The 22,959-nt window shown below is 41.7% G+C and overlaps 1 protein-coding gene and 1 long non-coding RNA gene across 2 annotated transcripts in view; one reads left to right on the top strand and one right to left on the bottom strand.

The window, feature by feature from the left end:
• Positions 1–7: 7 nt before the first annotated feature.
• Positions 8–2,342, bottom strand: LOC121840572. Its single transcript, XR_006079697.1, has 3 exons — positions 2,216–2,342; positions 1,553–1,649; positions 8–194 (listed from the first exon to the last, which is right to left on the bottom strand). It is a non-coding gene; the product is annotated as an uncharacterized LOC121840572 (long non-coding RNA).
• LOC112223157 (NADP-dependent malic enzyme) overlaps positions 1,605–22,959 on the top strand; it is a 127,701-nt gene continuing 106,346 nt past the window's right edge. The window contains exon 1 of the mRNA XM_024386174.2: positions 1,605–1,833. Coding sequence (XP_024241942.1) covers positions 1,705–1,833 — 129 coding nt within the window. The 5' untranslated portion in view covers positions 1,605–1,704. The remainder of the gene's footprint in view (positions 1,834–22,959) is intronic.

Here is a 22,959-nt window from a genome sequence, read left to right as displayed (position 1 = left end):
ATGGCAAGAACAGATCAAAAAACAAGAGAAACGACAGTCCATCAATTACTTTAAGACATGAAGGTCAGTCAATGCGGACAATTTCAAGACCTTTACAGTATCGTCATGTGCAGTTGCAAAAACCATCAAGCGCTATGACGAAACTGGCTCTCATGACGACCGCGACAGGAAAGGAAGACCCGGAGTTACCTCAGCTGCAGAGGATAAGTTCATTAGAGTTACCAGCCTCAGAAATTAAAGCCCAAATAATTGCTTCACAGAGTTCAAGTAACAGACACATCTCAACATCAAATGTTCAAAGGAGACTGTGTGAATCAGGTCGAATTGCTGCAAAGAAACCACTACTAAAAGGACAACGATAATAAGAATAGACTTTCTTGAGCCAAGAAACACAAGCAATAGACATTAGATCGGTGGAACTTTGTCCTTTTGACTGGTACTGTATATATATGAATATAAATGTTTGAACAGTAGTGTGTATATATGTGTATATATATATACACACACACTACTGTTCAAACGTTTGGGGTCACTTAGAAATGTTCTTGTTTTTGAAAAGCACATTTTCCAAGTTTATTGGCAATTTCTCGCATGGAATAGCCTTAATTTCAAAGAATAAGAATAGACTGATGAGTTTCAGAGGAAAGGCCTTTGTTTCTGGCCATTTTGAGCCTGTAATCGAACCCACAAATGCTGATGCTCCAGATACTCAACTAGTCTAAAGAAGGCCAGTGTGATTGCTTCTTTAATCAGCACAACAGTTTTCAGCTATGCTAACATAATTGCAAAAGGGTTTTCTAATGATCAATTAGCCTTTTAAAATCATAAACTTGGATTAGCTAACACAATGTGCCATTGGAACACAGGAGTGATGGTTACTGATAATGGGCCTCTGTTCGCCTATGCAGATATTCCATTTTTTTTTTTAAATCAGCCATTTCCAGCTACAATAGTAATTTACAACATCTACACTGTATTTCTGATCAATTTGATGTTATTGTAACATTTTTTCTTTAAAAAAATCAAGGACATTTCTAAGTGACCAAATATATATTTTAAAATATATATTTCCTTTGTTATTTTCCCCTAACCCTATTACTCCTCCCTAATTGGAGGAAACGAATGGACAATAACACAATAACACTTATTTTCCACCATAATTTGAAAATAAATTCATAAAAAATCCTACAATGTGATTTTCTGGATTTTTTCCCCTCATTTTGTCTGTCATAGTTGAAGTGTATCTATGATGAAAATTACAGGCCTCTCATCTTTATAAGTGGGAGAACTTGCACAATTAGTGGCTGACTAAATATTTTTTTGCCCCACTGTAAGTGCTCCTACTGTAAGGGATAAAAACCAATATTCACTCAAATTGAATTACTAATAACATAGCCCCTAGCTCTTTTCTGGATGGAATAGAACATGAATTAATCATAAATTATCACATGCATTTGAAATGTATTAAATACAAGTAAATAGTTGCATTAAGGTAAGAAGGAGTCTTATCCTAGCAATAAAATACTATTGTTGTTTATGAATGTAGACTAACTTCATTCCTCACGGTAGGTAGACTGATCCGTTGCGCTCGTGCTCATCGTTCTGGGTTGTCACTGGGAGAGCATTCACCGGCGCATCCACTTGTTGACCTGTGTTCACAACAGAGTTCAGGGTTACTGTACGCTATTTAAAGAGGGAGGCAACATGGCACACGGTTTAGTCAAACGGGAATCAGTCGAGAGTGAGATGCATAAACCCGAAGACCAAAGTAAGATCTTTGTTTATACGAAGAAGAGGGGGTATGACGTTACACGTAACCCCTACCTGAACAAGGTAACCAAAAACAAGTGCTTTTTGTGTTTACTTTGTACGTTTATTTTCTAAACGAAGTGTTAGCTTTAGCCTACATGTTTAGGAGTATCAGCTTCAAAGCAGGCTATATTTAGATTTAAAGGAGCACAATGCCCCTCGAAGCGGTTTATATGGAGTTGTTCCACTCTCGCCTTTGCGTTTTTTTTTCTAGTAGCTCCTAGATACAAGAAATGACGCGAAAGCCCATCCTCCCCGCGTAATACCCATTACACAAGTTCAGCTTTTCAAATATTAAATGACAGCCAGCCCACTGTGGATGATTGAGACGTGTGCATTTAAGATTAACGAGCTAACAATATATTTTCATTTGGCGAGAGGAAGAACTAAGTCGAAAAACTCTTACAGTTTTTGTCAACGGCTGCCACTTTAGGAATATGTTTTCAAAATAGCTCAGAGAGTCTGTCACAACGGTTAACGAAATTAGCCAAAATATCAGGAAATAGCTTTGCTAGGCTGCAACGCATAGCCATTGTGTCAGAGTTTGATTGTGGTAACCGAGGGAGCTTCCTAGTGTTTTTGTTGGTCGAACGAGCCACGCCTCCCCTACAGATTTGCGGTCACGGGCTGGTGAGGCTACATGTTGTTCGTCAACGTGTGGGAGAGTGACAGCTTACTATCCCTGTCCATGGTTCTGATCAGATCATCACGATGAGTGCAAATTGTGGGTCATCTGTTAACAGAAAAAACAAAACTGTTTAATTAGACATTTGTAGTGTACTAAAGTCAGAAAGACGAATTGCATGTTGAACTCTCCATTATTGTTGAATTGCCGTTGTCCATTAATTGGGACCGATTGGGGCAACCTGCTCTCAGCATTTCATAATATTCTGTGGGTAAACCCGAGACACTCCATTTATTATATGTTACATTTCGTATGGTATATATTCATTTGTGGATGTCCATAACCCATTTCATATGATATGTTATGAATTACAATTTGTATTATATATTACACATTGCAAAACTTACAAATTCTAGCTGGCTAACGTTAACGGGTTAGGTTTAGTAGTTAGGTTAAAGGGTTAGGGGAAGGGTTAGCTCAAAGGGTTAAGGTTAGGGGAAGGGTTAGCTAACATGCTAAGTAGCTAAAAAGTACTATGCAGTTGAACAGTTCTAATTAGCTAAAATACTAAAGCTGTCCGTGATGGGATTCAAACTCGCAACCTTTGGGTTGCTAGACGTTGGCGTTATATCGCTGACCAACCACCCTACTTTATTTTTTGCCTTAAGTAACCATGCCAAACGTATCATACTAAATTGAGTGTCCCGAATTTACATTTACTATGTTACTTCTAGTCTATGAGACCAGGCTGACTGGGGCTTGTGTCATACAGTATTTTGCCTTTGATGCTGTAAAAGAGAAGAACAAGGACTTGTAGGCCACTTGTTGGCTTTAGTTGAGTACTTGCCTTTCAACTGCTAATTAGGATACTTATCTTGTATTTAAGATAACACAATGCATTTTAATATTAGAGTTCTATTTCATTTCAATAGATTACATTTTAGGAATTAGGTAAGAAAAAAATGGAATGATCCCTGCTATATTCCCCACCTTTGGTTTCAAAGGCCCCACTGCTTACACAGAGCCCAGTCTGTCAGGAAGGTTAATGAGTCCACTCCTCTAAGACCAGCTCTCACACACAGGTGTTTGTGTGCGTGCATACATGTGTGTGTGCAATATGATAAAATTAGGTCACTATTTTTTTTATTAATGTGTAATATGCCCTACCGCATGATGGTTTTGAGTGGAGTCTTTACACAGTGAATGTGGCTAGCTGCATGGTGGAGTATGATTAGACTTTGCTTTGTGTTGTACCGTTCCATACCTACATGTATTGTTAATCCAATAAGAAAGGTTTTTTTTCAAGGGTAGCCTATGTGATATTGGTCACTGGGAGCACTGAATCTGCCTTGAATCTGATTCTAATCCCCAATCATTGATAGACTAAAAGCTTGACCCAGGTTCTTGCTTCTGCTGTTTTAACTCAAGTTGGTCATATCAGCTCTGAACTCTGTCTAAATTGTTTGTTTACATCTAGTAAACTGGTTGTTTATATTAAATAAATAAAAATGTCAGACAACAGACACTCTTAACCAGAGTGACTTACAGGAGCAATTAGGGGTTAAGTGCCTTGCTCAAGGGCACATCGATAGATCTTTCATCTAGTCGGCTCAGAGATTCGAGCCAGCAACCTTTCAGTTACTGGCCCAATGCTCTTACCAGCTAGGCTACCTGCCGCACATCCCAGTTTGCACCCAAGTGGTTTGAATGGACCGTCTGTACAAGAGAGCTATTAGCCCTTCAGTGCAAGCTTGAATTTGAAATTGCAATTGGACAGTGAATTTGACAAGTTGATTGGTCAGACAAACACAGTGAATTTGATTCTGGAATGGCATTGAATGTTGAAATTCCAGAAGGAATGGCTAGGATATTTAAGTTGCACAACTTCTCAGGCATGCTTCACTAGGTGCAAACCACAAAGACACGTGTCAGCACAACAATATTTTATTTGGGTGGCCATATTGGATTTGGTCACATGAACTAGGCTATGAGTTATAGACCTAGAGACTGGTATAGACCTATAGACCTAGAGACTGGCTGGTCTATCCATTATTTCCTTGCTCATCCCTCTCAGTGTCTTGAGTTTTTCATGTTACTTCTATGTCTCATGTCGTAATGAGCTAGCTAGAGCATGTGTTATTGCTTTGTTTTGGAGAAGACTGGGGGTTTAATGAGATTAAGAGAAACTGCTTTCAAACTGCTTTAAATTAGGAGTCATTGGAGATGGAGTGCAGCAACCTATTTATTTAACTCTCCTTCTATAGTAAACGTGCTTCATCTGGAAAACGTTAAGTTAGGCCTAATACACCATAAGACTGTGAGGACCAAAGTACAGGCTTAATAGTCAGTGTGAGTAAAAAAATATACCAGGTCTATTTGCATCAGTCAAAGAAGGGGCAAAGAAGGCTACAATGGGTTTCTCTCTTTGTCAATTGATAATAACTGAGATTGTCCTTTACAAGAGATAGGCTATTCTTTTAAAGAACGTTTCTTTTTATATAAGTAGGGCTAAACCACAATTATTTTTGACTGCCAGCAGTCAATGAAGTATAAGCACTAAGTGCAAAGTCACTGAGATTGCCTTCTTGAATGCTCCAGCTTTGGTTTGGTATGATCTACCTGATACCCTCATAAGTCAATTCGAAACTGACGTTGGCACACACTTAAACACACAAGTGCACAGGTAAGACTGATCAGAGGAGAACAAAGGCTTTTTATGCAGCGGGGTGAACCATCACTCTCAACTTTGTCCATGAACCAGCAGGAGGAAATTAGAGGAGAAAGTAGGAAATGCCTGCTAAAGCATGTTCTGCTTCTCAACAACAGGCAGCCTTCTGTGGGCCCAGCAGTGGGACATTGTTGCCCTCTCCTGGGTTCAGCACACCCTGGGGATATGCGTTTACCTCCCTCACCTGATCCACTTCAGCCTCTGACAGGGGCCAGTGAGAAGGACAACACACTAATTGATGCTGAGGAACGGAGGTTGCTAAAAGCGATGTGTCCTCACATCTGCAAGAGTCCATTTTGTTTTCATCCCCCTCCACTCACTCTCCATTCACCTTGTACCCCTCCTTTCTCGCTCAACACTCACTCCGCCCCTTTGAAAAGGTGGAACAGGATATTATAGGTGTGTTTTCTGTGTGCACACCACGCAATAAAGAACTAAAGTGGGAGCGAGGCAAAGAAAGGGGTCTCTGTGGGGAGGAAGAGCGAGCTGGCCAGACTCCACAGACGTCCTCTGTCTCTCTGGGTTGATCAGGTATTAATGAGCAGCCTGTGTGAATCCCAGGCTTCCAGGCCACACTGCAGCCCTTTGATGCTTGCTGGACTGCCACGAAACGCTGGCATGAAGAACAACAAGGAGTGAAACTCTCGCTGAGCGCCCTATCAGGGATTGTGTTTCACCTCAAACACCGAGGTAGTGGAGCGCAGGTGATCCAACAGATGCCCACTCAGTCGGTCTTTGTGTGCTAACTAGGCAAACCCGGTGCTGAGTTTGGTCACGGTATGGATGGACACTTTGCCTTTAGCTCATTAGAGGGTCAGGGTGGCATCAATGAAGACCTAGAACTGGGACAGTCCTCTAACATCTCTGGATGTTAAGGAAGATGGCTCTCTTCAGAAGACCCCTATGATGCACAGAAGATTTTCAGCTGTTCATCATGGATTGGTATTCAATTTCACCAAAATAGTGTGGAATGGTGCAGAGTTCAATCTGGCATCAACTTTCAACTCTCCAGAAAATGGAGATCCTTTGATTAAGCAGTAATAAGCAGTTTATTAAGGTTTAAATAGCTGGTGTTATGTAACATTTCAGCCCAAAATCAAACTGTGTTGAAGATCCAGAACAGCAATTGGATGCCCCATTTGTAACCACAGGCTCCACATTTGTATTTATGGATCCCCATTAGCTGCTTGCCAAGGCAGCAGATACTCTTCCTGGGGTCCAGCAAAATGAAGACAGTTTTATGTTTTTAAAATTGTATAAACTGTGTGCCTCTCATAGTCTGTTCTGGACTTGGGGGCTGTGAAGAGACCTCTTGTGACATGTCTTGTGGGGTATGCATAGGTGTCTGAGCTGTGTGCCAGTAGTTTAGACAGACAGCTCGGTGCATTCAACATGATATTACCTCTCTTAAATACAGATAGTGATGAAGTCAATCTCTCCTCCACTTTGAGCCAGGAGAGATTGACATGCATATTATTAATATTAGCTCTCTGTGTACATCCAAGGGCCAGCCATGCTATCTTGTTCTGAGCCAATTGCAATTTTCCTAAGTTCTTTTTTGTGTCACCTGACCACACGACTGAACAGTCGGACCGAGCATGCCCCCATTCTCATCGATGTGGCTGTAGTGGAACAGATTAAGAGCTCAAGTTTGTTGGTGTCCACATCACCAACAATCTATCATGGGCCAAACATACTAAGACAGTCGTGAAGAGGGCTTGACAAAGCCTATTGCCCTTCAGGATACTGAAAAGATTTGGCATGAGTCCTCAGATCCTAAAAAGGTTCTACAGCTGCACCATCGAGAGCATCCTGACTGGTTGCATCACTGCCTGGTATGGCAACTGCTCGGCCTCTGACCGCAAGGCACTACAGGGGGTAGTGCGTACGGCCCAGTACATCACTGGGGCCAAGCTTCCTGCCACCCAGGACCTCTATACCAGGCGGTGTCAGAGGAAGTCCCTAAAAATTGTCAAAGACTCCAGCCACCCTAGTCATAGACTATTCTCTCTGCTACCGCACGGCAAGCGGTACCGGAGCGTCAAGTCTAGCTCCAAAAGGTTTCTTTACAGCTTCTACCCCCAAGACACAAGACTCCTGAACAGCTAATCAAAGGGCTACCCAGACCCCTCTTTTACGCTGCTGCTACTCTCTGTTTATAATCTATGCATAGTCACTTTTACTCTACCTACGTGTACATATTACCTTGACTAACCGGTGCCCCCACACATTGACTCTGGACCGGTACCCCCTGTATATAGCCTCGCTTGTTATTTTACTGCTGCTGTTTTAATTATTTGTTACTTTTATTTTATTTTTATTTTTTTACTTAACACTTATTTTTATTTTAACTTTTTAATGCATTGTTGGTTAAGGGCTTGTAAGTAGGCATTTCACTGTAAGGTCTACACCTGTTGTATTCGGCACATGTGACAAACTAAATTTGATTTGATTTAGTCAAGGTGTGACAACTAGGGCCTGTAGTACCTTCCTTTTTGATAGTGTTATTAAAAAGGCAGAGCAGTGCTTTATTATGGACATACTTCTCCCCATCTTAGCTACCATTATATCAATATGTTTTGACCATGACAGTTTACAATCCAGGATTACTCCAAGCAGTTTAGTCATCTCAACTTGCTCAATTTCCATATGATTTATTACAAGATTTAGTTGAGGTTTAGGGTTTAATGAATGTTTTGTACCAAATACAATACTTTTTTAGTTTTAGAAATATTTAGAGCTAACTTATTCATTGCCACCCACTCTGAAACTAACTGCAGCTCTTTGTTAAGTGTTGCAGTCATTTCAGTTGCTGTAGTAGCTGACGTGTATAGTTTTGAGTCATCCGTATACATAGACCCTCTGGCTTTACTCAAAGTCAGTGGCATGTCATTAGTAAAAAAAAAGAAAAGCAAGGGGCCTAAACAGCTACCCTGGGGAATTCCTTCTACCTGGATTATGTATGAGAGGCTTCCAGTAAAGAATACCATGTTCTGAACACCCATTAAAGAACACCCCTGTTCTGTTAGACAAGTAACTCTTTGTCCACATTGACATCGCAATGGCCCATCCGACAACAGACGTCCATTAATCTGTGTTCATGGTGTAGTGAAAATTCTGTGGAACAACACTGTATCTGATTGGACAACGAGGATGTGCTGGAATGCCAACTGGCTGACCCTAGGAATGGAGCTGGGTTATCATAATCCTCTGTCTTTAACAAATAGAAGTAATCATTAGCCAGCACTCTTTATGGGTTGGTTGGTTGGTTGGTTGGTTGGTTGGTTGGTTGGTTGGTTGGTTGGAAGAGCAGCCAGTGATTGAGAGGGACTGGTTTTGTGTGAATCCTATTGTTCTTCAGTCTGGGCTGTAATACTTGGACCAAGGTATGACCCAATGCTGTCCTAATTGGGAAAAGGTGCCATTGGATGCTTGTGAGAGTGTGGGGCCTAGCCCTGACTTGTTCACCTACAGAATGAGCATGTCTCTCCAAATATTTTGGAATGTTGGGAAACTTGTTATTGTCACAAGTTCACAACTCTATGTGGGGGCCCTGTGTAGCCATCGCTGATGTATATAATATGTACACTGTCTTATAAAGACATAGGCCATTCTATTATGAGTAGTACAGAAACGTGTTTTTTTTTTAGGGACAACTTGAGATGCAGGCGGGTGTTAGCTGGCAATAAGCTTTCATGACACTGTTAAACCGACAAAGAGTGCTCTGTTCTTGCTCTATCACAGGTCAGATGATCCTGTCAATCTCCCTCACTAGGAACTAGAACTCTTGAACTCCCAGGACTGTGTGTGTAATGTCACAGGTATCCCAGGTGTCTCCAGGTGTGACAGTGCGACCCCACGCATCGCCGGCCGCCAGACATTCCACTGATGGCCTGGAGTGGATCGGCCAGACGGGGAATGTGCCCCCTCAATAACTCAACCTCAGTGGCACCTGCCAAGCAGCCTGATTTTTACCCTGTCACACACACACAAGATCTCAATCTGTCTGTTCATTCTGGCCTGTTTTGTTTCTCTGGGACAGACACGTCTAAATCCCCTAACCTGCTGGTTCGTTGAGACTTTGTGTTTTCTCTAAGACAGTCTTTTTCAGATCTGGACAATGGAGAAGCCATTAGACTGGTCCCAGACACATAGAGAGACAGTAATGGACTCATCGCCTGCCTATGAAGCATGGCACAGTCCTCCCCTCCCCACCTATCTGTTGCTCTTGTCACTCCCTTGTTTACTCAGTACAGCTTTTGTTTGTTGTTTGAAAGGGAAAGTCTTACAAAGTTCTGACATAAATATGGATCTAGAGATGGAGAACCAAGGGAATAACCAAAAGAACAGACCTAATGCTATTGAGATGAGGACTAGGCCTATCCCAGTGAGGCTAGTCAGTGGATTTGGAATTTGGAATGACCGATTGCCTATTGTATCATAAAGGAGGTTGTGTGAGGAAATTGTCTGATAAACAGGTTGAAGATCTGGTTTCGGCTTATCAGATTTGACACGATTCCCAAAGGACTTTGAATATGACCAAACATCAACGACTGAAAGTCAACCTGGTCAATGGGCCTCCATATCCACTTTCTAGGAAACAGTGGAGAAACACTATCTGGCCTGCACAAGCAGCAGTACAAGCTCGGGTCCAAGCACAACATCACTGTGAAATGGAATGCTGTCACAAGGAAAGTTATGGGATTGTTGAAGACCAGCACTCTATCCCCCTGAGCCACTGGCAATGGAGTTATGTTATGGGGTTGCAGAGTTAAAACCGTTTCTCATTGTAATGGTGAAGGTGTTTGCATAGCTCGAAGCAAGTTCCAATGCTTCATTCTTTTTCGCCTTTGTGTTTTTTGGGAAGATTAATTCAGAGCACCGGTTGTGATGTAGGTGGGCCTTTAATGGATGGAAGATATCATAAAAGGCAGTGGATGGAAGATATCATAAAAGGCAGTGGGGACAAGGGACACCATTTGTGTCTCCCTTTCATAGGTTTCATGTTAAAAACACATGTCATGCATCCTATTCTAACTGGAATCCCATTCACACTGGCTATCTCAAGGCTATACTCCAGCATGGTGTTGGCTTAGAGATGGCTGTCATTTCAGACATGGCCAAAGCATTTAAATTCTGATGATTGTACAACTGTAAATAGATCAGCCCACCTAAAAACACAGCCAAAGCGTTTCAGTTCTGACAATTGTAGAACTGGAATCAATCAGCCTACCTACTTTGATAATAAAATGACAGAAAATATGTGGAGCCAATAAGGCTGTGACTTCACAGGACTCTCTTTCACTCACTCTATAGTGAGTTCACAGTGTTGTGTTGTTATTCTGCGATAGCAGGTCAACAATAATTTACTTATTTCTGAGAACAGAACAGAAGCCAAATTGATTAGGAATTTAGACTGAGAAGAGCAATTCAGTAGCTAACAGACTTTAGCTATTAGATTTGTAAGTTTCTCCCTTAAATGTAGCCTAACTTAAAACATTTCTGTAACATACTTTAGACTTTGTGGCTATACAGAAATATTGCCTCTGGGGGTGCTCCTGAGCCAAAAGGTGTCCACTAAAATGGACGGACATATTGCTCAGAAATGACCTCATGACCCTTGATGTACAGCTTCTTTAAAATGGATTTAGCTGCATTCTGGGTGTGGGCTCGGTTTAGCTGTCACAAGGGAACAACATGTTGAATAGCATAGTGACTGCCACCTACAGGACAGCTGTGAGAGTTACAGAGGGGTTTTAATGCCTTCTGACAGTGCTGCCTGTTTGCATAAATACTGTCCATCAGATGTGCTATGTCAGCCCAGACTGTTTTTGGAACTAGACTAATGAGTGCTGAGTAGGGACTGGCCTGAAGTATGCGAATGTTTAGCCCAAGGCTTCACAGAGTTGCTGATTTGTTTAGAGACTTGGACTCTTGCCCGGCAATACTGTAGCTCCCTATTGACCCCCGTACACAGAGCATGAGAAGACCACGGCAGAAGGCTGCATTTTAAGTCTTACATCCCCCACCTCCGTTTTATAAGGCTGTTTAACCAGCAAGAGTGTCCATAAATTCACAAGTTGACACCTCACTGATTTACAGAGCCTCGTGGGTTCACATATTTGCTCAGAAGGAAGACTTTTAGAAGCTCCTCTCAGTCAAACGAGAATGGGAGCATAGATTTCAGGATGAGGATGACTTAATGGAAGTGGAGATAACCTAAATAGGCTTTAATGTTGTGCTTACTAATGGTGGTTTTGGAACAGTGCTGGGCTGTGGTATGCCATATGGACGTGTCTGTGATGGTTGTTTACTCTGCATGTTATCTTGTTTGAGTCCTGTGGGGCTGAGTCCTGTGTGGCTGACCACTGGTCATGGTCACTCTGTCATCCAGTTTCAAGAACGCCTGTCATCCAAGGTGACGCCACGTCCAAGCAGGCTTAAACACAATGGCAATAAGCAACTGACTTTGAAGCCAATTTAGAAGGGAAATGTACTCATCAGACTGTCAACTAAGGTTCTGGATAATGTGGAGGCTGAAGTCTACAGCATGGTGCTGTTGAAGACTGACAGCTTAGTGATCGAAACTAAACTAAGGCTGGCCTTTACTCCTGAGAGCAAAATTGTGTGTTCAGTCAAATTTGCCAAATGCCTGTTTAATTTAGACATGAGTCAGGTATGACATGTAAATTGGGAAAGTTTCATAAAAAGCCTTTCCAGAAGACCTTGTGGGTCTATCTACTGGCGCCCTGGTGTCCTTGTCTCTCTACTTCCAATAGCACACCTCTCATAGACTACTGTACTATATCACATCATCACATGCTTTCCGTTGCTTTTCTCAGCTTGGGTAGAAATGCCTCCATGCTATCTCTCTCTACTTATCCTACTTATTCCTTATTCTCTCTCCTGCTAAGTTATTATTACTAGCTACACATGTTTAGGTCCTGATGACAACCACTCTCTAAACAAAGTTGGCATATTAACACGTTTTCTGCCTGCGATTCCAACTAATGACCCAAATGATGTCTTGGTATGCAAGTGTTTACAAATGTTGTAGCAGTCATGTGTGCAGTAATCAGTGGAAGGAAGGCAGGTTGAAGTTCTCAAAATGTAGATCTATTTACAAGTCTTGCTGATCCAACAGTGAAGGTGCCATATGTAAATCGAGTAGATTTACAAAATATACACGGGCAACAACCCTAAAGAAATAGCCTCTGTATCAGGCTTAACCTGTCCTATCTGAACAGACACAGGTAGAGGGCAAGACTACACAGCCTCCCCTTGAGAAATCAAATTTGTATGTGTATATGCACTTGGCCCCTACCAGGTACATAAAATTACCCAATTGGAAATTACCAATGAACTGGTCCTACAATGTAAAAGGCAATTTCCATATCCATTCTCACATTGGTAAATTGTTCTAAACTCAGCAAAAAAAGAAACGTCTCACGATCAACTGGGTTCATTTTCAGCAAACTTAACATGTGTAAATATTTGTATGAACATGACAAGATTCAACAACTGCGATATAAGCTAAACATGTTCCACAGACATGTGCCTAACGGAAATGGAATAATGTGGGGGGGGGGTCAAAATCAAAAGTAACAGTCAGCATTTTGTGTAGCCACCAGTTGCATTAATTACTGCAGTGCATCTCCTCCTCATGGACTGCACCAGATTTGCCAGTTCTTGCTGTGTGCTGTGAGATGTTACCCCACTCTTCCACCAAGGCACCTGCAAGTTCCCGGATATTTCTGGGGGAAATGGCCCTAGCCCTACCCTTCATCCCACAGGTCCCAGACGAGCTCAATGGGATTGAGATCCGGGCTCTTCGCTGGCCACGGCAGAACACTGACATTACTGTCTTGCAGGAAATCACGCACAGAACGAGCAGTATAGCTGGTGGCATTGTCATGCTGGAGGGTCATGTCAGGATGAGCCTGCAGGAAGGGTACCACATGAGGGAGGAGGATGTCTTCCCTATAACGCACAGCATTGATATTGCCTGCAATGGCAACAAGCTTAGTCCGATGATGCTGTGACACACCGCCCCAGACCATGACGGACCGACCACCTCCAAATTGATCCCGCTCCAGAGTACAGGCCTCGGTGTAACACTCATTACTTTGACAATAAACACGAATCCGACCATCACCTCTGGTGAGACAAAACCGTGACTCATCAGTGAAGAGCACTTTTTGCCAGTCCTGTCTGGTCCAGCAACGGTGGGTTTGTGCCCATAGGCGACGTTGTTGCCAGTGATGTCTGGTGAGGACCTGCCTTACAACAGGCCTACAAGCCCTCAGTCCAGCCTCTCTCAGCCTATTGCGGACAGTCTGAGCACTGATGGAGGGATTGTGTGTTCCTGGTGTAACTCGGGCAGTTGTTGTTGCCATCTTGTACCTGTCCCACAGGTATGCTGTTCGGATGTACCGATCCTGTGCAGGTATGGCAACACGTGGTCTGCCACTGCGAGGACGATCTGCTGTCCTTCCTGTCTCCCTGTAGCGCTGTGTTAGGCGTGTCACAGTACAAACATTGCAATGTATTTCCCTGGCCACATCTGTAGTCCTCATGCCTCCTTGCAGCATGCCTAAGGCACGTTCACGCAGATGAGCAGGGACCCTGGGCATCTTTCTTTTGGTGTTTTTCAGAGTCAGCAGAAAGGCCTCTTTAGTGTCCTAAGTTTTCCTTACTGTGACCTTAATTGCCTACCGTCTGTAAACTGTTAGTGTCTTAATGACCTTTCCACAGGTGCATGTTCATTAATTGTTTATGGTTCATTGAACAAGCATGGGAAACAGTGTTTAAACCCTTTAGAATGACGATCTGTGAAGTTATTTGGATTTTTTTATCTTTGAAAGACGGGGTCCTGAAAAAGGGACTTTTCTTGTTTGCTGTGTTTAAGTTAGACTTTTTATAATGAACTAATAGAATGAAGTAACAGACTATGAAATGACTGGGATTAACGGTAAATTAGCTTCTGGTGATATGTGTGTATAATAGGGAAACAAATGGCAAATCAGGCTTTGTTTGATTAATGAAAAAATATTTGAAAGAATGAAATTATTGCTGTTCAAATAATAAGTAATTGTTCTGAAGGCGGAATGTAACCTACATGTCAAATTCAAATTAAGGAGGGCTAGGCCTTATACAGGAAGTGTGTGGTGGTAGGGAAAGGTGTGTGTGCACTTGTGTGTGAGTTATGTGTATTTATTTTATTTAGCAACATGGATATTGAGCCTTCTTAGCCGAACTCAAGGTTAGAAACAAATCACTGGACAACGCTTTGTCTTACTTGATTTGTCTGACTAAGTCGCTTACACCTCAACTCACAATGGTTAGATTACTCCACCATGTCCTAGTATTTCTCTTGAGCTGTAACAGTTTCAGCCCCATAGTTTTATGTGTTGCACTGAATGACATGTCTCCCCTATATTAGCCTGTATAGTAGGTCACCCTCAACCTTGGGAAAATCGTCTACACTATCATTAACAGCAGACTCGTATATTTTCTCAGTGAAAACTATGTACTGAGTAATTGCCAAATGGGGCTTTTTACCGAATTACCATGCGACTGACCACGTATTCACCCTGCACACCCTAATTGACAAGCAAACAAACCAAAACAAAGGCAGTCTTCTCATGCTTTGTTGATTTAAAAAAAAAATAATTCTACTCAATTTGGCATGAGGGTCTGCTATACAAATTAATGGAAAGTGGGGTGGGGGGAAAACATACGACATTATAAAATCCATGTATACAAGCAAGTGTGCAGTTAACATTAGCAAAAAACACACATTTCATTCCACAGGGCCAGGGAGTGAGACAGGGATGCAGCTTAAGCCCCACCCTCAACATATATACCAACGAATTTGCGAGGGCACCAGAACGTGTCATTGTTTAAAGTGACTAGTGATACATTTATTACATCCATTTTTTTTATTATTAAAGTGGCTAGAGATTTGAGTCAGTATGTTGGCAGCAGCCACTCCATGTTAGTGATGGTTGTTTAACAGTCTGATGGCCTTGAGATAGAAGCTGTTTTTCAGTCTCTCGGTCCCAGCTTTGATGCACCTGTACTGACCTCGCCTTCTGGATGATAGCGGGGTGAACAGGCAGTGGCTCGGGTGGTTGTTGTCCTTTGATCTTTTTGGCCTTCCTGGACATCGGGTGCTGTAGGTGTCCTGGAGAGCAGGTAGTTAGCCCCCAGTGAAGCGTTGTGCAGACCTCACTACCCTCAGAAGAGCCTTACAGTTGTGGGGGAGCAGTTGCCGATACCAGGCAGTGATACAGCCCGACAGGATGCTCTCGATTGTGCATCTGTAAAAGTTTGTGTTTTTTTGGACTCTTGCCCGGCAATACTGTAGCTCCCTATTGACCCCCGTTGGTGACAAGCCACATTTCTTCAGCCTCCTGAGATTGAAGAGGCGCTGTTGTAACCTTCTTACCACGCTGCCTGTGGGTGGACCATTTCAGTTTGTCCATGATGTGTACGCCGAGTAACTTAACTTTCTATCTTCTCCACTACTGTCCCTTCGATGTGGATGGGACAACCTTACTAGAATCTGAAGTCAAATGTCTACTGTTTGCTGATGATCTGGTGCTTCTGTCCCCAAACAACGAGAGCCTACAACAGCACCTAGATTTTTGCACAGTCTGTCAGATCTGAGCCCTGACAGTAAATCTTACTAAACGTCAGCGCCACAGGTAACTTCCACAAAGCTGTGAACGGTCTGAGAGACAAGGCAAGAAGGGCCTTCTATGCCATCTAAAGGATCATAAAGTTCAACATACCAATTAGGATCTGGCAAAAATCCTTGAATCAGTTATAGGACCCATTTCCCTTTATGGTTGTGATGTCTGAATGCAGAATTCTGCATGCAAAAATATCCTCCATGTACAAAGTAAAACACCAATTAATGCATGCAGAGCAGAGTTAGGCTGGTACCCGCTAATGATCAAAATCCAGAAAAGAGCCGTTAAATTATTCAACCTGCTAAAAGGAAGCAATTCCCAAACCTTCCATAACAAAGCCATCACCTACAAAGAAATTAACCTGAAGAAGAGCCCCTAAGCAAGCTGGTCCTGGGGCTTTGTTCACAAACAATCAAATCACAAGAAAACAAAAGGATAATTACTTGACACATTGGAAAGAATTTACAAAAAAACAGAGCAAACTAGAATGCTATTTGGCCCTAAACAGAGAGTACACAGTGGCAGAATACCTGACCACTGACTGACCCAAAATTAAGGGAATCTTTGACTATGTACAGACTCAGTAAGTATAGCCTTGTTATTGAGAAAGGCTGCCAAAGGCAGACCTGGCTCTCAAGACAAGACAGGCTATGTTCACGCTGCCCACAAATTGAGGTGGATACTGAACTGCACTTCCTAACCTCCTGTCAAATGTATGACCAAATTGAGACCCATATTTCCCTCAGATTACAGACCCACAAAGAATTTGAAAATAAATCAAATTTTGATAAACTCCCATATGTGTAATAGGTGTGCCCTAGTATGAAGACCACTTTGTGCAGCACACCCTGCACTATCAGCTCCAATATAAATGAGATGAGCAAGTCTACTTCTGATATGCTTCCCAGTAAAGCATTAAAAACAATCAAGCAACCCAAAAAAGTGCTAAAATAACCCACATTAACAGATGCAGCCTGAGAAACTAGGTCAATGAAGTCAATATCTTGCTTGTAACAGATAACATTCATGTTCTTATGATCTCTGAAACTCAGATAATACTTAGATAATACCTTTGATACAGTGGTAGCAATACATGGTTATAGCATCTACCGGAAAGACACTGGTGCAGTGTTGCGGTTTATAATCAGAACCACATTCCTGTAAAGCTTAGAGACAATCTATTAAATGTTAAATACTGTTGAAGTAAAGCCCATTCTTGTGGGAAGCTGCTATAGTCCACCAAGTGTGAACAGTCCAGTATCTGGATAATATGTGTGAAATGCTTGATAATGTATGTGATATCAACAGAGATGTATATTTTCTGGGTGATTTTAAATCTTGACTGTCTGTTACGGTTTTCTTCCGTCGAAGGAGAGTCGGACCAAAATGCAGCGTGGTAATTTTCATACATGTTTAATAAATGAATACACGAATATACAAAAACAACAAATGGAACATGAAAACCTATACAGCCTATCTGGTGACAATAAAACACACAGACAGGAACAATCACCCACAAACACACAGTGAAAACCGGGCTACCTAAATATGGTTCCCAATCAGAGACGACGATAATCACCTGACTCTGATTGAGAACCGCCTCAGGCAGCCATAGACTTTCCTAGACAACCCTACTCAGCCACAATCCCAATACCTACTAAAAACCCCAATACAAAAACACACCACAACATAAACCCATGTCACACCCTGGCCTGACCAAATAAATAAAGAAAACACAAAATACTAAGACCAAGGCGTGATACTGTCTCTCATTCAAGAAAAAACTTCAAACTGTAACCAGTGCCTGCAACCTGGTTCATGTTGTCATCAGCATGTATTGATCATATCCTTATTAATGCTGCAGAAATTAGCTTGAAAGAAGTATCCAAATCCATAGGATGTAGTGATCACACTATAGTAGCCATATCTAGGGAAACCAAGGTTCCAAAGGCTGGGTCTAATATGGTGTATAAGAGGTCATACAATAAGTTTTGTAGTGATTCATATGTTGATAATGTAAAGAATATTTGCTGGTCTGTGGTGTGTAATGAGGAGCAACCAGATGCTGCACTTGACACATTTATGAAATTGCTTATTCCAGTTACTAATAAGCACACACCCTTCAAGACAATTACTGTAAAAACAGTTGAATCCCCTTGGATGGACGAGGAATTGAAAAATTGTGTGGTTGAGAGGGATGAGGCAAAAGGTATGGCAAATAAGTCTGGCAGCCCAACTGATTGGCAAACGTACTGCAAATTAAGAAATCATGTGACTAAGCTAAATAAAAATAAACTATGCTATGGAACAAAGATGAATGATAGTAAAAAGCTTTGGAGCACCTTAAAGGACATTTTGGGGGGGAAAAGCCAACTCGGCTCCATAATTCATTGAATCAGATGGCTCATTCACCACAAAACCCACTGATATTGCCTACTACTATTTTTTTCATTGGCAAGATAAGCAAACGTAGGGATGACCTGCCAGCACTAAACACTTACACTACACATCCAAGTATATCTGACCAAATTATGAAAGACAATAATTGTACTTTTGAATTTCGTAAAGTCAGTGTGGAAGAGGTGACATTTCTTTTGGTCTATCAACAATGACAAGCCACTGGGGTCTGCTTTTACGGTACAGTCGATAGCGCGGCGGACCTGTTTCATTACAATATGTTTCCCAAGCCGCTTATATATATGAGAGAGACAGAGAGAGACAGGTTTCAGATCGAAACACTGTCAATAAAGCGGTGAATTGGGAGCATAAACAGTGTGCTGGCCCTTCCGTTCTTTACAAGTATTATTTTATTAGCCCAGCACCGACATCTTTAAGGATGTGTATGACCACAAACTTTTCTAGTTTGGGGTGACAAATTGAAAAGGAGGGAAGTGTCGGAACGGAGGAGTGAGGGCAGCCAGGGGTGTTGGTAACTGGAAACCATAGCAGCCACTTGTGTTTTCAACGTAGTGTCAGATGGCAGAGGTCAATCTGACACTATTTGTCACCCCAAACTAGAAAAGTGTGTAGAGTTATGAGTGGAGGAGGAGGAGCTTCCATCAATAGTGTCTGTGTACATTAGTGGGTTAAGTGGGTGGGATGTGCATTGCACTGCTTTATAAGACCTTGGCTGCATGTCTTTCAGAGAAACTATTGAGTGTTAGGACTACTCCTTTCTTCCTGCATTTTAAACTATAGGATCGACTTACGATGAAGGTGGCACTACAGTCAATGTTGTCCTCTGTTGTAATTAGAACCGGCATAATCTAGATAGCGGACTTCATTTGACTTTTGTGCTTCTTACAATAGCCTAGCTCTAGGCTATAGGACTATTTCTTACATATTTTACGGTCCCTTGTAAATGTTTACTAGCCTTTTACAAATAAAATGTTATTTGTCACATGCTCCCCAAACAACGGTGTAGACTAACAATGAAATACTTACTTATGGGACCTTCCCAACAATGCAGAGAGAAAGAAAAGAGAAATAATAGAAAAGTAATAAGAAATACACAATAAATAATGATAACTTGGCTATATACACGGGGTACCAGTACCAAGTCGATGAGCAGGGGTACATGGTAAATGAGGTAGATATGTACATATTAGGTAGGGATAAAGTGACTAGGCAACAGGATGGATGATAAACAGTAGCAGCAGCGTATGTGATTAGTCAAAAAGGGTCAATGCAGATTATTCGGGTAGCTATTTAACTAACTATTTAGCAGATTTATGGCTTGGGGGTAGAAGCTGTTCAGGCTCCTGTTTTGTGTATGGAGGTGTGGCTCTCCATAACAAAATGTGATAATTCTGTCATCAACGTTAATCATAGCCTAGTCCCAGGTTATGAGAGCATATGTTTGAAACATTGTTAATATGTTATGTAGGTGTTATAGCCTAATTTAGAAGTATTTGGCACCATTTGGATTTGTTTAATTGGAAACTGAATGACTGACACACAGACGGATATAGTTTGTTTGCTGTGAACATGTGCTGGCAGAGTGTCTGTCTGCCTGAAGTCTCTCTTAGTAATCAGATGTGGTTTCCTGGCCTCACTTTCAGAGGAATCTCCTGATTTAGCTATTTTAAACATGGGACAGATGCTTCCATTTCTCATGCGTGTCTTGTTCCTAAATCTAACCAGTCATTTGATTCATCCAAGTCTTTGTACTGAGTGACCATAAAAGCAAGAAGAAAAGGCTGCTGGAAAGGCGATACTATCCACTAAAACAGTGGTTCTCAACCATCTTTGGTTACTGAACTCCCAGTCACATTTAACTGTGCCCAAAGTACCTGTCCCCCTCATGTGCAACTGGTCATAGCTTTATGAGTTTTCTTAAGTACCCCCTGTGGATACAGTGGGGCAAAAAAGTATTTAGTCAGCCACCAATTGTGCAAGTTCTCCCACTTAAAAAGATGAGAGGCCTGTAATTTTCATCATAGGTACACTTCAACTATGACAGACAAAATGAGAAAAAACATCCAGAAAATCACATTGTAAAAAATCACACAGACCAAGACCAGACTTAATTAAATGTGCTTTATGAGCGATAGAGCTTTTCCATTGTGAAAAGAGTGCAAATTCCAGTAGCATTTCTTCGTCTGTGCACAGAATTTATGTGGTGTAGAATGGCCTAAAGACCTTTGGAACAAAAGGTCCAGTGATGATTTCGGATGTCTGTACAAACCATGATCTGTTACTTCCTGATATGTAACATGTCGGTGTTTCCCCTTGAAGTGGCAAGTTAGCGGGAGGGTGGTGGCCAGTGCCAAGGCCCTCTTCTAGGCCGCAGAGACAATTTTGCCATGGGGCAGAGAGAACATTTGACCATTTTAAAGAGCTTTTCTTGGAGAGAAAAAAAATCAGTAGGGGCCACGATTTAGCAGTGGCGGTGCACTGCTGCCAAATGCATATAGGGGAACCAATGCCTGTAAATCAAATTGAATTGGTCACATACACATATTTAGTTATTGCGGGTATAGCGAAATGCTTGATTTCCTAGCTCCAACAGTGCAGTAGTATCTAACAGTTCACAATACACACAAATCTAAAAGTAAAATAATGGAATTAAGAAATATATAAATATTAGATTAAGCAATATCGGAGTGGCATTGACTAAAATACAGTAGAATAGAATACAGTATATACATATGAGATGGGTAAAGCAGTATGCAAACATTATTTAAACATTTTTAAAGTGACTAGAGTTCCATTATTAAAACCTCTACAGGATCGGTGTGTCCCCCTCGGGACGGTTGAGCTAACGTGTGCTAATGTGATTAGCATGAGATTGTAAGTAACAAGAATATTTCCCAGGACATAGACATATCTGATATGGGCAGAAAGCTTAAATTCTTGTTAATATTGTTAATCTAACTGCACTGTCCAATTTACAGTAGCTATTACAGTGAAATGTGATTGTCTGAGGAGAGTGCGCAGTTATGAACTTGAACATTTATCAATAAACCAATTAGGCAGTTTTGGGCAGACTTGATACAATATTTAGAAAAAAATTGCGATGGATTATTGGATCTGTCTAAAACTGTAAACATACACTGCTGCCATCTAGTAGCCAAATTCAAAATGTTGCCTAAACTGGAATAATACATTTCTCAAGAAATGCTTGCGTATAACCAGCCAGCTATATGTTGATAATGTTGTCGTTCGGCCACGACACCGTGACGCATTAGATATTACAATTTTGAATGTCCTGTTGGTAGCTTAATCTTCCGCGTAGGTCATCAATTTTATTTTCCATAGACTGCACGTTGGCTAGCAGAATCGAAGGCGGTGGAGGTTTATTCGATCGCCTACAAATTCTCAGAAGGCAGCATGCCCTCGGCCCCCTTTTCACCGCCTTCTCGCCACACAAATGACGGGGATCTGGGCCTGTTCCCGTGAAAGCAGTATGTCATTCACATCGGGCTCATCGGACTAAAAAAAAAAAGGATTCTGCCAATTCGTGGTGAGTAATCACAGGTCTGATGTTCAGAAGTTATTTTCGGTCATAAGACACGGTAGCAGCAACATTATGTACAAAATAAGTTACAAACAATGCAAAGAAAAGAAGACACAATTGGATAGGAACACGTAAAACGTCAGCCTTCTTCTCCAGGCGCTTTTGTGATGAAATTTAACTTCCCTATGTTATTAAATACATTTTACCAAGATAAATATAATTATGCAAGTTCTGAATCATTCAGTGGGGTCTTTCTCTAACATATCATTAACATTATATCCAAAAAGTCGGATTTCATAACCTAATACATCTGATAATAAGCACCGAGCTCTGTTGACATAGCGGTGCTGAGTTGACATTTCAGAGACAAGCTTGTTTTTGTGAGAAAACTTCAAGAAAGAACTGAATTTCGAATGAATATGAAAGTGTATACTAAAATATCAAAAAGTCTTGTATCAAAATCGATATCTATCTTACCTCTGTTTTAAGTTCTACAGATTTGAGAAGAAAGATGACTAGTTCAATGGGAAAGTGAGCCTGTCAGGTAGCCAGTAGCCTTAATTCTTGTACAGAACCCAGCCTAACTGACACGATGCAATTTTCCAGAATTTTGACCTGACAGGTAATCCAGTGATTCTGCTCCTTGTCTTCCTCCTGTCTCTGTTCATGCATCCTTTTTGTCCATGCCCCCAGCGTATGCATGTACAGGAAATGCTCTGCTTCTCACTCAACACGTGTGACCCAGCCTGTACAAAAATCTGTGGTGCAGTGCTGTCACTCTCTCCATATGTCTCTCCCCATGCTGTCCATCAGAGATCAGCCCTGTATGCCTTGGCTCAGTCACGGTGCTAGGCAAGTGCACCAACTAGCTAACACTGCCCCCTGCTCCCTCCCTGGGTTCTCTGTGTCACATCTGCTCCCGCTTCCCCTCTCTGGCGTCTGAGTTTGCCAAGCTGCTCATCATTTCGCACACCTGTCACCATCATTACGCGCACCAGTGCTGCATCGGACTCACCTGGACTCCATCACGTCACTGATTGCCTCCCCTATATCTGTCACTTCCTCAGTTTCATTCCTGTGTCTGCATTGATGTTGTTTTGTTTCTCTTGTTCAGATGCTGTTCTTGTTTAGTTACATGTCT

Source organism: Oncorhynchus tshawytscha, linkage group LG23 (assembly GCF_018296145.1).
Source record: "Oncorhynchus tshawytscha isolate Ot180627B linkage group LG23, Otsh_v2.0, whole genome shotgun sequence".
NCBI lineage: Eukaryota > Metazoa > Chordata > Actinopteri > Salmoniformes > Salmonidae > Oncorhynchus > Oncorhynchus tshawytscha.
Note: the sequence above shows the minus strand (reverse complement) of the source record. Positions and strands in the feature narration are given on the sequence as shown.